At 38.7% G+C, this 15903-nt stretch overlaps 1 protein-coding gene across 1 annotated transcript in view; it reads left to right on the top strand.

Moving 5' to 3' along the window:
- Positions 1-2913: 2913 nt before the first annotated feature.
- LOC129836416 (regulator of G-protein signaling 7-like) overlaps positions 2914-15903 on the top strand; it is a 53721-nt gene continuing 40731 nt past the window's right edge. The window contains exons 1-2 of the mRNA XM_055902538.1: positions 2914-3104; positions 4100-4209. Coding sequence (XP_055758513.1) covers positions 4138-4209 — 72 coding nt within the window. The 5' untranslated portion in view covers positions 2914-3104; positions 4100-4137. The remainder of the gene's footprint in view (positions 3105-4099; positions 4210-15903) is intronic.

Genomic DNA, 15903 nt, shown 5'->3' with positions numbered 1-15903 from the left:
TATTTATTAATGCACCATCAACCTACTGAGGAGATGCTTTTCCACACAACTAGATACAACGATATTCTCATAGATTTTTCCTAACTGAGCTAGCCTACTACATTAGATCTCTGCATTTGTAAGCATCAATCAAATAAGGCACATGTGTAGTATTCTAAAACTATGTCTGGTTGTTGTCTAGCAGCAATTCTGATATCGTTGCACTAGTTTGGGCAGTGTTCTGTCTTGAACCACCAGATGGCTCTAATGTTCTTGACTGCGTGACTACTGAACTGTGTATCATCCTCTAAAAAACATAGACATCTTAAATAAAAGTACATAAGTACATAAGTGCATAAGGGGTGGGGGGCGTCTAAACTGACATATGGAATTGTTTAAGATGGTCATACTGTGGATCATTTAACTATTTGATTTGGAATTTTAGGACCCTTTTAGGTATAGAAAAAATACATATAAGAAAATTATTTGATAAAATATTGAATTTGGCCTTTACTACTATAGCCCACAGAAATGCACTTAATAACACAATTATAAATTGCAAAAAACAAAAAAAAGTATAACTCATAAGAAACAAGGTTTTGAAGTGTTTGTCCTATATCTAGGAAATATAAGAACACTCAGGAAATATATATATATTATAGATATGTATTTTTTTACACATATTTAACCCCTTTTTTTGTTTTCACGAAACTACCTCCATACATCCATACGTTTTTAAAACCAGTACCTTTAGACAAGTCCCGTGACACATATTCATTTGTAGCTCAAACGGACTTCAGACGAGTCCCGTGGGGCTTATGGAAGTCATGAATCAAAATAGAGAAGACCATCGTGTTCGTGAGAGTCTCATCTTTCTATAGAGTGCCATGTTAGTTACGGACGTTTTCGTGAGAAGACCGATTTTCAGGTGTCTCCTGGTCTGACAAACAGTGCTGTAGCTCTGCAACTTTCCACTGCAGATAGGGAAGGCCGCATAGGTGGAAGCGCTGGATTGAGATGCAGCCCATGCAAAAAAAATGAAATCTCTATCTCAGACTGACAATTGTTATAATGTTACATAGATTGAAGCACGAGTGCATCACTATTAATAAGGGGAAGGTAATCCAAAACTAACTGAAAGTAATCAGATTATGTTACTGAGTTTGGGTAATCCAAAAGTTACTTTACTGATTACAATTTTAGACAGGTAACTGTAACGGGTTACATTTATAAAGTAACCTACCGAACCTAGGTCTTGGTGTAGCACATGAGAATGTGTGAAACTCACTCCTCATTCTGAAGTGCCACCAAATAGCAAACTTTTTGATGTCGCCGACTGGTAAGACGCTTTGGGAGGGCGGTCACATGTGCTAGCAAGGCAGAGGTCCTGGGTTCGAGCCTCGGTGTGAGTCTCATCAGGAGGATGTGGTACTTGCTAAGCAAGCAGCGTGATGTCTGTTACATTAACAAGTGGGAAAGAAGAAGGCAGGGCATATGACACATATTATACTTGCAGGGTTTTCTCACGGGATGGGCTCCAGTTCTTAGAAGGGACCTAGGGGGCCCTTGGTTGACCCGGCCTGACTTTGTAGTGAATTCTACTGATGAGGCTTTCAATATAGGGAGATCCCCGGTGACATGCAGTCAATACTGCATAGGGTCAGTGCTTGACTTGGACAGGAGCTCACTGGAACTGAGTACCGGCACCTCAAATAGATATGTAATTATGGGAGAGGGAGAAAGGGTTATAGAGAACTATTCTGCTTGATGAAGGGAGAAGCCCTTTGATATGATTGTAGGCAAACTGTTGGTGGTAGATTGCCAGTTCTAGGTAATCTGGGTTAACTGCATGTATTAAAATGAACATTTATAGTAACTTGCTATCCCGAGAGGACATGTACCATAATCATTTCTATGGAAAAGTAGTAGTGGATTTATACACGCCAACAAATGTATCATATGGATTAAGAGTCTTCAGGGACCAAGAGTAGGTGCCAACAAAAAAACAGCGTATCAGATACTTCTGTTTTATCAAAATAAATGCTGGACATAAATGTTAAGCCTTTGAAAAAAAATGATCAAATATTAAAACTGATTCGATGTAAGGGGAGGTTGAGGAGAAATATGAAATATGAAAGTGAGATGGAAGAACCTGATTTGGGTTGTGATGAGAGTGACACATGAGTCTTGAAGCTAATTTCTTTGCAAATCCTTTGCGCTCTGACAGTGATGTACACCCAGTCAACAATGATGAATCAAATGAGGTTGTTCATCATTTCTGGATATTCAAGACTGAGTATAATGCATTATTCTACCACAGCAGCAAACAGGACTTGAAGACAAAAAAGAGTTTGGACACAGTGTCACCTGAAACCTGAAAGCTAAGCATACTGTGCATGCATAATGAAGTGAAGGAAGATGTTTTGTAGGCGACAGATGAGAATATCATTATTAGCTCATCTTTATGACAATGGCCATCCAATTAATGACCTAAATGCTAATCAGATATCTCTGTGCTATGTCAATATGATTAACATTCTAGCAAGGTATGCTAAAAAATACTAATTATAATGACTATTGAATATGCAAAATGTCACAGTGTGTAACAGAAATATAAGCAATACATAAAGACTACACAGATACATTTATTTATAGGTTTTGGTGGGTACTCATTACACCATTACATGTAATTGACTAAATGTGTATTCCCAATTCATCATCATCATCAGTAGTATGCCTGTTTCTCTGCTCAGCTCACCAAAATGTGTTTAAAGAAATGTGTGACCACCATTACTGTTTTATAACAACAACACAGTGCTACTTCAATCTGACGGTCCCCTGTAAATGTGCCAGATAGGGGTTTGGATTCCTTGCACGTGATTGGTCATGGATCGATGCACGTTCACGTTATTCTGTGGGTGCCGCGCGCCCGTGCTTTCAGCATCATTTTGGAGAAGAGGGAAGCGGTAACAACCAAGTCTGCATCGAATGCCTGTCTCTTACAATTGCCAATGAATTGTCTTCGAATTCCTATGTCTGCCAGTTGACATAGCCTAACCTATCACACGCACTGCACACCAGTTCTGCAAAGAAACAGGATATTCGCAGGCTGTGCGTTTTTTCAGGTAAATCATCAAAGAACGATTGCTTATTTACATATTTTCCTTTTATTCACGATAGATCGAGACAAGTGATCAAGGGAGCGGGGCTTTTTGCTGTAGCTGTCCATGGTGCTGAAATTATAGGAGTCTTGGTTTGATGGAGACACTTCATTGACTATTAGCTATGTGATGATGGGAGCTAAGGGAAGACTAATATATTTACATATGCTATGTATTTTGGAATAATCCTTGAAAGGATGCGGTGGGTGTCGTTTGGGGCGAAGATTAGATACTGAACCTCGGATGCACACAAAATTGCCCTCGATCATTTCTCACCGTTTGTAATGAAAGGGTATTTTGTATACTTTGTATTCACGTTTTATATTTCAATGGCACTAAATTAAATGTATTTTACACATTGTTCTTTACTTTCCCTTTGAGAAACAACCTGAGCCTATTTCGTTAAGTCCCCTACATCCACTGTTTTTGATTTAGAGCTTGCCTGCACGTTTTCTTGCCACCGTGCTGCCTTTTCGCATCTCAGGAGCTATTGAATTCTCCAATGTCAATAAGCACGATAGCAAGGCAGAAATCAATAAGGCCTTTGTGTAAGCTTTCATTAAATCTCGATACTGTGCATATGTTAAACGGGTGGAATACTGAAGGAATGTATATAATGGAAAAAATATGAAATGATGATGAGGAGGGGGAGGAGGAGAATGATGGTGATGATTATAATAATGATGATCACATCACTGTAATTACTGCTATTTGTACTGAAATTAACCAGCCAAAACATTTAGTTAATACATCAATTAGTTGATGATATTAACATGTCTACCATGTTAGCCTATGATTGGAAATAGACTCACTTACATCTAATAGGTCATTTTTATTCACTCAAAGTATTCTTCTATTTTGTATGTAGCTTAAAGGTAAGGGACATTTTGTTCCTGTAGGATTCTTCTTTAATGTTTCTATGCCATAATGTTCTCCACTGTCCTATCTCTCTGCTTCAGCACCTGAGCATTACTGAGGCTGTTCACCCTACTGGATCATGGCACAGACCAACAGTGTGGGGAGTAATGGAGTAGCCGATGAATCACCCAACATGATTGTATACAGAAAGGTAAGGTGTGCAGAACAGTGTTCAAACTGGGTGAAAACCCATTCAACCTCAGTGCACTTTTTTTTGTGCTGCACTTCAGTAGCGATAAGACACCGTGTAGGCTGATACAAACCCAATGCTAAAGGACACACATGTACAACTAGAAGGCTTTGACTCTACTGAAATCCATGTCCTTGATTTGGGGTTTGTAGCGTTAAGCTAGTTACAGGTATGTGGCATCAAAATGAGTGTATGGCGGGGGTGTCACCATGTGCACTGATGCACATGACTGTACAGAACTGCAAACATGCATATCGACACTTGTACTTGCATGCAGACACACTCAGGTTACATGGTCTGGTTTGTTCCAGAGGCTCTGGTTGTGTATGTATGACATTCAGCCATTTTAACCAGTTGAGTTACACGTTTTGGAGCAAAAGGAAGGAAAATGCATTAGAATGTCTAGTATGTTGTCAATGCAGTATTTCTTTAGATTCAGCTGTGAAATCTATCTAGTCCATCAGTGCAACTCCCCCCTGAGAAAGAGAAATGTATTGATGTTCTGTGGGGATATCTTATTAATATATTTTTACCTCAAGCTTCAAAATAGCTTGAAAAATCTAATGAAATGTAGGGAGGATAACGAGATTAACTTTTTTCTGTGTATTTTACTCAGTGAATGTGCATGTGCATGTGATTTAGCATGATTTAGCATTTTTCATAGCTGCAGAGTATATGGATAGTGGGGATTTGGATTCAGCTTATTATTTTGTTTTGTTTTATATGGAAGAGAGTATTTATTTGTTTATTTGCTTTGTTTTATATGGAAGAGAGTATGTATTTGTTTATTTGTTTTGTTTTATATGAAAGAGAGTATTTATTTGTTTATTTGCTTTGTTTTATATGGAAGAGAGTATTTATTTGTTTTGTTTTATATGGAAGAGAGTATTTATTTGTTTATTTGTTTTGTTTTATATGGAAGAGAGTATTTATTTGTTTATTTGTTTTGTTTTATATGGAAAAGAGTATTTATTTGTTTTGTTTTATATAGAAGAGAGTATTTATTTGTTTATTTGGCTCCCCATTAGCTTTTGCTGAAGCAGCAGCTACTCTTCTTGGAGCCACAAAAAACACAAAACATGACAAGTAACAAACCACTGATACACTGATAGACAAGGACAGTCACATACATTTAAAATACAACGATATACAAACAATACAACAACCAAAAATATGTGTTAGAGTGTGTATGTTTGTGTGTGTGTTTGTGTGTGTCCCCTCACAGTTCCCGCTGTTCCATGTGATGTTGTTTAATCCTGTTTTTAAAGGTAATTTTGTTGTTTGCGTGAATAATTAGAAATGGAAGGGAGTTCCCTGCAATCATGGCTCTGTATAATACTGTGCGGTGCCATTAATTAGTTTTGGACTTAGGGACTTTGAAATTACCCCTGGTGGCAGGTCTTGTGGGGTATGTGTGGGTGTCTGAGCTGAATGTTATTTGATTATGCAGACAATTTGTAATTTTCATCACATTCACATTTCTCATAAAAACTTGAAGAGTAGCAGTTAATCTCTTGTCAACCCTCAACCAAGAAAGACTGGAATGCATGTTGTTGATGTTATATGGACCAAAAGCCAACTTACTAATTGCACAGTTAAAATGACTTGTGTTTACTGTTTTCTGTTAATACTATTTGCCAGGTTAATGTCAGAACATAAGTGAAGAGGCAGTAGCTGGGGTTTTGTTTTTCTACATTATTCTCTGACACATCTTTTTAGCAGAGAGGTCAGATTACTTACATTGCTCTGTACATTCATTGCTGAGGTTAAATGTGAAAAATGAGGGCTCAATTCAATGTGAAACATATTATGGTACAGTGTAGCTCTTTGTCCCTGGTCAAATGAAATCTCAGTGTTTTTAGAGAACTGTAAGAATTTACTTATACTACCAGGTACTCTCCATAGGTAGATGCTTTCAGAGTGTGTGTAGGCAGTTGCAAACAAAATTAGGTGTAAAAATGACAGAGATGGGCTCAATTGAATTCTAAGGAATTCTGTAGGTAAACATATGACAGATTTTGTTTGAGGACTCAGAGGAAACATGGTTCCCTACAATTTCAATCAACTCTCTGGTACGCGTATCATTACAACGTGAAGCTGATCCTTAGAGACAGCCTAACAGTCACAAACTTCTGGGTCTGTGAATTCAATCACATGTGCGAGCTGTTTGTATGTTACCACGTAATCAGAGCAGGAAAGGCTCTGTCTCACGTTGTCAAATCCATCAATAAAGTGATCATTTTCCCATCACAGTCCCTTGTGCTCTGTTCTCTATCGGAGTTTCTTCTTCATTTCATTTCCTTCACCCATCAGTGGATTTTCACATTTCCTCTGCAACAGCTCTTTTTTCTATTACAAAGCAAGAAGAATCTGGGGAAACTATTCCATGTATTGTCTTTCATAGCTCTGGGATGTTGTGCTATATTTACAGTCCTTGTAGAGAGATTTGGTGGAAGTTTCTCCTTTCATGCTGTAGCTACATGTGAAAAACAAAGGTACAGTACTTCATGTCCTCCTTATACCGCAGCCTCCTACTCCACTGGAAGAGAATGGCATTCAACGTTTGACTATTTGAAAACGGGCAAACACTAAGAGTGAGAGGGTTGGGTGGGTGTATTTGAACGGATTTGTTATTCCTAATTTGGTTGGGAGGGGAATTGTGTTACTTATTCTATTAAATAAAGGAAGTGGTTTGGAGAAACAGTAACAAAGACTCCCGGACTTCCTATTGATTTGTGGTCTTTTTGGCAACTCAATTACAGATATGATGTTGCTTCCTTCCTTCCGCTATTGATCTCTTGAACTTTCATTTTTGTCAGGGTAAAAAATTGTTCTGGTAATGGAAATAAATTAGCACCAGTGTATGTAAAATAAATTTCTAAGCAACCTCCTTTCACATGGCTGAGATATCATTCATAATGTATTACCAGATCTATTTCTCAGCTGTTCTATGACTGTGATCTTCCCTGATCTCATCTACTCTTCCATTCGGTCACTTCTTGACTGCATGTGGCCGCTGAACTGCTGGATGACCCACTTACACTTCTGAACAAGATGGTCAATGCAGAGACTTTTCTAAGTGGCCTAATGGCACAGACACACTGGTAGCGTTAGTCGGCCGAGAGTACTTAGCACATGGTTTCCCAAACTAGGGGTCGCCTGATTTGAAAATGGGGCAGCAAGAGAACATTTGAGCTTGGTTCAGTAGCCACCGGTAGCTGCTAGATGTGGTTGTAATAAACAGAGCGGTTTCTGTTTTCTTCCTACAAATGTGGCTCTATCTTTTGAATGGTTTAAGCTACAAAATATTATGACCCCTTCACTGAAAGATCCTCAGGAACACGTATGTACATACTTTTTCCCTCTAGTTTGCCAACAAGCCGTTAGAACTGAGGCGACAAGAGCAGGCACTAAATCAGACTTCTACACAGAAGATCATACAACCTTATTGCCTGATAATCTTCTGAACTTCCCAATACCTCTCTGATGCATTTCAGTCACTTCAAACCATACTGTCTTCATACTGTAAAAAATACGGTCAGACTTATTTGTAATAGACTGTCAAATCCCAAATAAAAAAAGTAAACATTGGCCGTTGATTACATAACTTTTTTTACATGGTGGGGTCGTGAAAAATAATTTATATTAAAATGGTGTTGCGGGCCAAAAATGTTTTGGAACCCCTGACTTAGCACCTCTGAACACAGTGAAGTCCGTAATTTGCAATCTGAGTGCAAAATGATTCTACATGCACGAAAATGACGGCAATCAGACGCCTACCGGCGGGGTGTTCGCTATTACACTGGTAGGTGAAAATGTCCTAGTTCTTCCATGGCCTGCATACTCATAAGACATGTCACCCATTGAGCATGTTCGGGGTGCTCTGGGGCGACATGTGAGACAGTGTGTTCCAGTTCCCGCTAATATCCAGCAATTTTGCACAGCCATTGAAAAAGAGTGGGTCAACATTCCACAGGACACTATCAACAGCCTGATCAACTCTATGTGAAGGAGATGTGTCCCGCTGCATGATGCAAATGGTGGTCACACCAGATACTGACTGGTTTTCTGATCCACACCCCTACTTTTTTAAAAGTATTTGTGAATTTATTTCAATTGACTGATTTCCTTAAATGAACAGTAACTCAGTAAAATCTTAGAAATTGTTGCATGTTGCATTTATATTTTTGTTCAGTTTAACATTAGGATGATATCATACCAAAAACATTCAGAGAATGTTTTTAATAAAATCTATTTATCAAAAATGTTTCAGATGAAAATCCTTTGAATGTTCTCCTAACATTCACTAAAATATTGTGCACAACATCTGTAACAACCACCACAGAACATTCTCCAAAAGTTTGTATATTTGTGTAAAACGTTTGCCTGATGTTGCAAGAACGTTCCTATAACACATTTAATCTGTTCTTTAATGGTTCCCAGAATGCTTCATTAGGTTATGGGAACAGTCTGATGGGAAGATTGTGGAGACATCACAACAGATATGTTCCCAAAACATCATGACTGTCCAGTTGTGTGGATTATTCTACAATGTTTCTTTTAGTGTGCAAAAACATTCACCTGATGTTACAAAAACACTCCCAGAAAATATTAATCTGTTCTTTATTGGTTCCCAGAATGTTTCATTAGGTTGTGATAACATTGTGGGGACATGACAAGTTCCCAAAATGCAAAAACTGTCCAGTTGTACTGACATTCAGATAATGTTTGTTTCATATTCCTTTGATGTTACAAGAATGTTGACAAAGCAGCCTTTCTGAGTTCTTTAAAGGTTCCCAGAACATGTAATTAGGTTGTGGGAACAGTGTGGGTACATTACAAAACACAAAATATGCTCAGTTGTGATGACATTAATACAACGTTTAAGTTAGGTTGCACATACATTCCCTTAATGTTGTAAGAATGAAATAAGTATTTTTTTATGATCTTCATAGCATATTTGTTTTAGGTTTCATATTCCATTGATGTTCACACAATATACAGCTTACCTTGATATGGAGGTCCTTAGAACATTTCAAGAACATTTAGAAAATGTTAGATTTAAGTTTGGCCTAATCTTACCACAACACTCTCAGCATGCAAATTAAAGCACAAGAAATCAGATTGGAATACATCCCCGTTTTGTTTCTCTCCAGATTTCATGACAATTTGCATTCGAGGACTGTATTTTAGGTGATTTAGAGACACATGGCATTTTCATTTTATTCATAGGACATTTGAACAAAATTTAATTATGCAAGCACATCCATATTTTTTATACTTCATATGTTGACACTTCATACGTTGACAATCTGCACATGTGAGTTTTAAACTTGCAAACCCCACACGTGATTAAGAAAGAAAAGGATGGGAGGTTTAATAACTGTTCTGTGTCCTGATTGACCATATTTGACAAAAAAATTAAATAACAAGGCCACAGCTTTTGTCATGGTGTACATGTGGTTGATGCCATTCCATTTGCACCGTTCCGGCCTATATTATGAGCCGTCCTCCCCTCAGCAGCCTCCCGTGGTCCCTACAATGTACGCACCAGACTGTTCCACAACCTAATGAACCATTCTGAGAACCTTTAAAAAACAGACAAAATGTGTTCTGGGAACATTCTTGTAACATCAGTTGAGTGTTTTTTGCACCCTAAAATAAAAATTTTATAATAATCTGCACAACTGTACAGTTCTGGCGTTTCTGGAACATATATTTTGTGATGTCCCCACATTGTTCCCACCAGACTCTTCCCACAACCCAATGAAACATTCTGGGAACCTATAAAGAACAGATTAAATGTGTTCTAGAACCGTTCTTGCAACATTAGACAAATGTTTTATACAAACATTCTATAATCATCACCCCAACTGGACAGTTTGTGTTATGAGAACAATGTTCTGGGAACTGTTACGTTCCCCAGCAAGGAAACTAGACATTGTTGCTGAAACAGAAAGGGGAACTAACAAAGAGTTACTGACAACAACCAAAACAAAACAGGTGGGTTTTTAGGAGGGGTTCTGAAAGACACTCATGGGGGTGTCCACTGAAAGTTGCATAGCAACAACAACTGGGACCTAAAGACACCCACCATGAGCGCCCACTAAATTTGCCCACTAAGAGGCAAACAAAAGATAAACCCACACCAAACCTAAAGACACTAAGCAAAACAAAAAGGTGGAGCAAAACAAAATCAGGGAAATCAATGTTTTAGTAGGGTGTGCCTTTAAAGGTGTTAACCCTCCGCATCTATCAAGACAACTGGAGCACTGGGCCAGCCACTCTTAAATAGCACCTTGGCCAGTACAGGTTAAACACCTTCCCACTAATGAGACGGCAACCAGCACAAGTGTAACACATACTGACTAACAAGGTGAATTATGCCTGAGTGTTAGAGTTGCCCCTAGCTGTCAAAAAAGTAATAAAAAAGAAAATTGTGCTGTCTGCTTTGCTAAATATAAAGAATTTGATGTAAAGCATTTACTTTTACTTTGTACTTTTACCCAAGTATGGCAATGTAATACTTTTTCCACCACTGTACTTAAGTACATTTAAAATCGGGTACTTTTGGACTTTTACTCAAGTAGTAATTTTCTGGGTTACTTTTACTTTTACTTGAGTCATTTTATATTAAGGTATCTTTACTTTTACTCAAGTATGACAATTTATTACTTTTTCCACCGCTGCCTGTAACAGAACCTTTGCAGAACAATTTTGGTTTGCTGGGTATTTTTTTTATTCATTAGGTAATCAATTTCTTTCACAATGTTGTCACAGTCATGCCATTTCTAAGTTGTTTGAAGTCCCTTTTTCAAAATCAATTGTAGGTCATCAAATTAATTTCCTGTAAAGATTTTCATGAGATATTGGTCTCTGCTCACTATTTTAAGGCATCCAATAAATATACACTTTCTGTAATCTGGCCAGGGAGAGTTTTACTGCTGATAGTGGATGGAGGTTTTACAGGGACTCCATTGGGAATAACACTCCATATCCTCTCTCAGCTCTTGTCGTTTACTTCTAATGAAAATGGATGGAAGAGGGGTAGAGGTGTTGACCTGATTACTGTGGAGCTGTGTGTCGCTTTTCCTCCAAGCATATTAATAGAATGTGCTGTGATTACCTGATTTATTCACAACACTCCTGGCTGACACTTAAGTTAGAGCATCTCACTGGGTAAAAGCAAACAATCAAATGCGAATAGAAGATACAATATGCAGCATCTCCTTTACGAGGCTGGGCAGATGCACATACTTCAATTCGTGGTGTTTTCAGGCACAACCCAATCATTGCCTACTCCCTGTAATGTACTCTTTCCAGTCACATACAGTATAAAGCATCTGTCTATATCGCTGTTGTGAGTGTGGTTCTCTGAGCTTGGTGACGTGCTATGATGAATAATGCTCTACTGCGTTCTGTATGTGGAACAAAAGCAGCCCCGGTGAGGCGCTCATAGTCACACAGAGGATAGAACAACATCCTCCTCCAGTAGGTGTGTGTGTGTGTGTGTGTGTGTGCGTGCGTGCGTGCGTTCGTGCGTGCGTGCGTGTGTGCGTGTGTGCATGCATGCATGTGTCTACTCTAGATGCTTATAGATGCTTAGATTGATCTGAAACATCACAACGGGTGCCTGTCACCAAAATGGCTTTGGAAAGGATGAACAACAGATGAAAGGTTGGGGCTCTTTCATAACATTTGAAACACCTTTGATATTATTGGTCATGCATATCCATTATTTTAACCTGTATGTCAATTATTTGAGTACCCACTTAATCACTTTATAAGCCCGTCCATGCCAGGATTTTAGGTAAGCTTTTATAGCTCAATATAATGGCTGGGGAAGCCTCTGGATCTTTAGTTACCAGGTTTTAAAACTTTGTGTATTTACATCTCAGTATTTGTTAAATTGTCTCTCTCAAATGTTTCCCAAGGTCTGCTTCAGCTTTGTGAGTGACTGTTTGAGGGTGTGAATGACTGTTTGAGGGTGTGAGTGACTGAGGGTGTGACTGTTTGAGGGTGTGAGTGACTGTTTGATGGTGTGAATGACTGTTTGAGGGTGTGAGGGTGTGAATGACTGTTTGAGGGTGTGAGTGACCGTTTGAGGGTGTGAGTGACTGATGGTGTGACTGTTTGAAGGTGTGAGTGACTGTTTGAGGGTGTGAGTGACTGTTAGAGGGTGTCAGGGACTGTTTGACGGTGTGAATGACTGTTTGAGGGTGTGAGTGACTGAGGGTGTGACAGTTTAAAGGTGTGAGAGCCTGTTTGATGGTGTGAATGACTGTTTGAGGGTGTGAGGGTGTGAGAGACTGTTTGAGGGTGTGAGAGACTGTTTGAGGGTGTGAGTGACTGTGTTTTTTTTTTGTTGCATTTTTTCTGTCTCTTTAGCCAGAAGCCCAAATCTGCAGAAAAGGTTTTTCAAGCGGCCTGATCTTGTGTTGTGTGTATGGCAGTTCAGGCTTTTGCTTTTCATGTCTTGGGAGCCAGTGAGTGGAATGGTGAGCTCTTCTCTCCACTCTCTAGAGTATGTGTATGACCATTAAACACACAGCTGAGCAAATGTTATTGTATGATTCTGTTATTGTTATTCTTACTTAATATTGGTCTCATTTATATTATTGTGCTTACAAACCATATACAGCATGTGTGAATTAATTGTACTATTGATTATTGATTTGTTGATTGATGAGAGCATAGTGTAGTGTACATGCAGGTTATTATGTAGGAACAAGCCTATAGTTTTGCCTCTGCCATGGTAACACAGCTGTGTAAAACGAATCCCGTCTACAGATATTACAGTGAATCATCAGCTGGGTAGCAGGTCTATTCAGACCCTTGCAAATGTACATCATATGAAACGGAGTGAAGAGCTGTGAAGTGCCAAGCTCCCCCAAGCAGCATTCAAATTCATTCAGTGAGAGGCTCATTAATTGGCAGATCCGAGGAATCTTTGTGTGAAGCCCTTTGTGTGCTATGTAGGCCAGCGGAAATGACTACTGCCCACATGAAAAAATGCTATAGTATACTATGTTTAAATACTATAGTATTCACTGTATTGCTTTTGCGGACTTAACTGTAGTAATAAATGTCCTGTTTTTGCGGACTAAAGTCCGCAAAAACACTTCAGTGAATACTGTACTATTAACTGCAGTTTTGCGGACATGATTGTACTATACTGTATTATTTATAGTTTACTATAGTATAAATACTGTGGTAAAAAAAACTAGTATATACAGTTGAAATCGGAAATGTACATACACTTAGGTTGGAGTCATTAAAACAAATTTTTCAACCACTCCACACATTTCTTGTTAACAAACTATAGTTTTGGCAAGTCGGTTAGGACATCTACTTTGTGCCTGACACAAGTCATTTTTCCAACAATTATTTACAGACAGATTATTTCACTCAAAATTCACAGTATCACAATTCCATTGGGTCAGAAGTCAACATACACACCATGACGCTTTGCTTGACATCATATGAAAATCAAAATAAATCAGCCAAGACCTCAGAAAATAATTGTAGACCTCCACAAGTCTGGTTCATCCTTGGGAGCAATTTCCAAACACCTGAAGGTACCACGTTCATCTGTACAAACAATATGCCGCAAGTATAAACACCATGGGACCACGCAGTCGTCATACCGCTGAGGATGGAGACGCGTTCTGTCTCCTAGAGATGAACGTACTTTGGTGCGAAAAGTGCAAATCAAATCCAGAACAACAGCAAAGGACCTTGTGAAGCTGCTGAGGAAACAGGTACAAAAGTGTCTATATCCACAGTAAAACGAGTCCTATATCGACATAACCTGAAGGGCCGCTCAGCAAGGAAGAAGCCACTGCTCCAAATCAGCCATAAAAAATCCAAAGCCAGGTTTGCAACTGCACATGGGGACAAAGATCGTACTTTTTGGAGAAATGTCCTCTGGTCTGATAAAACGTAAATGTAACTGTTTGGCCATAATGACCATCGTTATGTTTGGATGAAAAAGGGGGAGGCTTGCAAGCAGAATAACACCATCCCAACCTTGAAGCTCGGGGGTGGCAGCATCATGTTGTGGGGGTGCTTTGCTGTAGGAGGGACTGGTGCACTTCACAAAATAGATGGCATCATGAGGGAGGAAAATGATGTGGATATATTGAAGCAACATCTCAAGACATCAGTCAGGAAGTTAAAGCTTGGTCGCAAATGGGTCTTCCAAATGGACAATGACCCCAAGCATACTTCGAAAGTTGTGGCAAAATGGCTTAAGGACAACAAAGTCAAAGTATTGGAGTGGCCATCACAAAGCCCTGACCTGAATCCCATAGAACATTTGTAGGCTGAACTGAAAAAGCATGTGCGAGCAAGGAGGCCTACAAACCTGACTCAGTTACACCAGCTCTTTCAGGAGGAATGGGCCAAAATGCACCCAACTTATTGTGGGAAGCTTGTGAAAGACTATCTGAAACATTTGACACAAGTTAAACAATTTAAAAGGCAATGCTACCAAATACTAGGTGAGTGTATGTAAACTTCTGACCCACTGGGAATGTGATGAAAGAAATAAAAGCTGAAAAAAATAATTATCTCAGCTATTATTCTGACATTTCACATTCTTAAAATAAAGTGGGGATCCTAACTGACCTAAGACAGGGAATGTTTACTAGGATTAAATGTCAGGAATTGAGAAAAACTGAGTTTAAATGTATTTGGTTAAGGTGTATGTAAACGTCTAACTTCAACTGTACTATAGTAATTACTGTAGTGTTTTTGTGGACATTACTGTAGTATTTACAACAGTGTTTTTGTTTTATTATCTTTTGTTTTATTATCTCCATAGCAGTGGAGGCTTTGGCCTTGAGGAAGCCTCCTGGACAAAATTCTAAAAGAGCACATTTTCTATAACCTGTAGGTAGATAGTACTGAGGTCTGAACGGATATTTCAGAGCTTCTGCTCTTTTCTATAACCTGTAGGCAACACAATATATGGTCTACTGTATACTGTAGTGCTTTTGCGGTTTTTAGTATCTGTAGTATTTATTATAGTATTTTACAGTATATTACACCATTCTATAGTAAGTACTACACATGATCGAGGTATACTACGCAAGTTAAACAATAGTAAAGTAGTATAGTATTCAACAGTATGAGTTATTAGGTAGGTACTGTAGTGTTTTATAGTATACTGTAGTATGTTTTCATGTGGGTGTATATGAAAACATACAACCTCTAGTTCAAAAGGGATGAAAATATATTTCACAAGGAAATAGTGAGTTTGATGTTGGATTGCTGGATTGCGTAGGCATTTCTGTCTTGGTGTTTTTCCACTATTGCACATAAGGCAAGGACTCATACAGATGTAGGATCTTAATTTGATCACCCTGTTGCAAGATAACTTTCCTGCAATGTCTGGCCTTCCTGTGTGTCTCAGGTCGACTTTGTGTCTTCCTGTTGGACGTGTCTGACAGGCGTCTCCATCCTCTTGTTAAGCCTCTACAGAGGCCCCAGACTTTACAAAGCCTATACAGATGTAGGATCTTAATTTGATCAACCCGTTGCTGGAGAACTTTTTAAACATCAAAGTGTATTTGAGGTTTAAAAAGGCTTCTGAAGTTTGTAATTTCCACTTTGAAATTTCAGACTTGATTTTCCCTTGTGAAAAATGTATCA

This window comes from Salvelinus fontinalis, chromosome 37, assembly GCF_029448725.1.
Source record: "Salvelinus fontinalis isolate EN_2023a chromosome 37, ASM2944872v1, whole genome shotgun sequence".
Taxonomy (NCBI): domain Eukaryota; kingdom Metazoa; phylum Chordata; class Actinopteri; order Salmoniformes; family Salmonidae; genus Salvelinus; species Salvelinus fontinalis.
The sequence above is the reverse complement of the archived record's forward strand: the minus strand, read 5'-3'. Positions and strand labels throughout refer to the sequence as shown.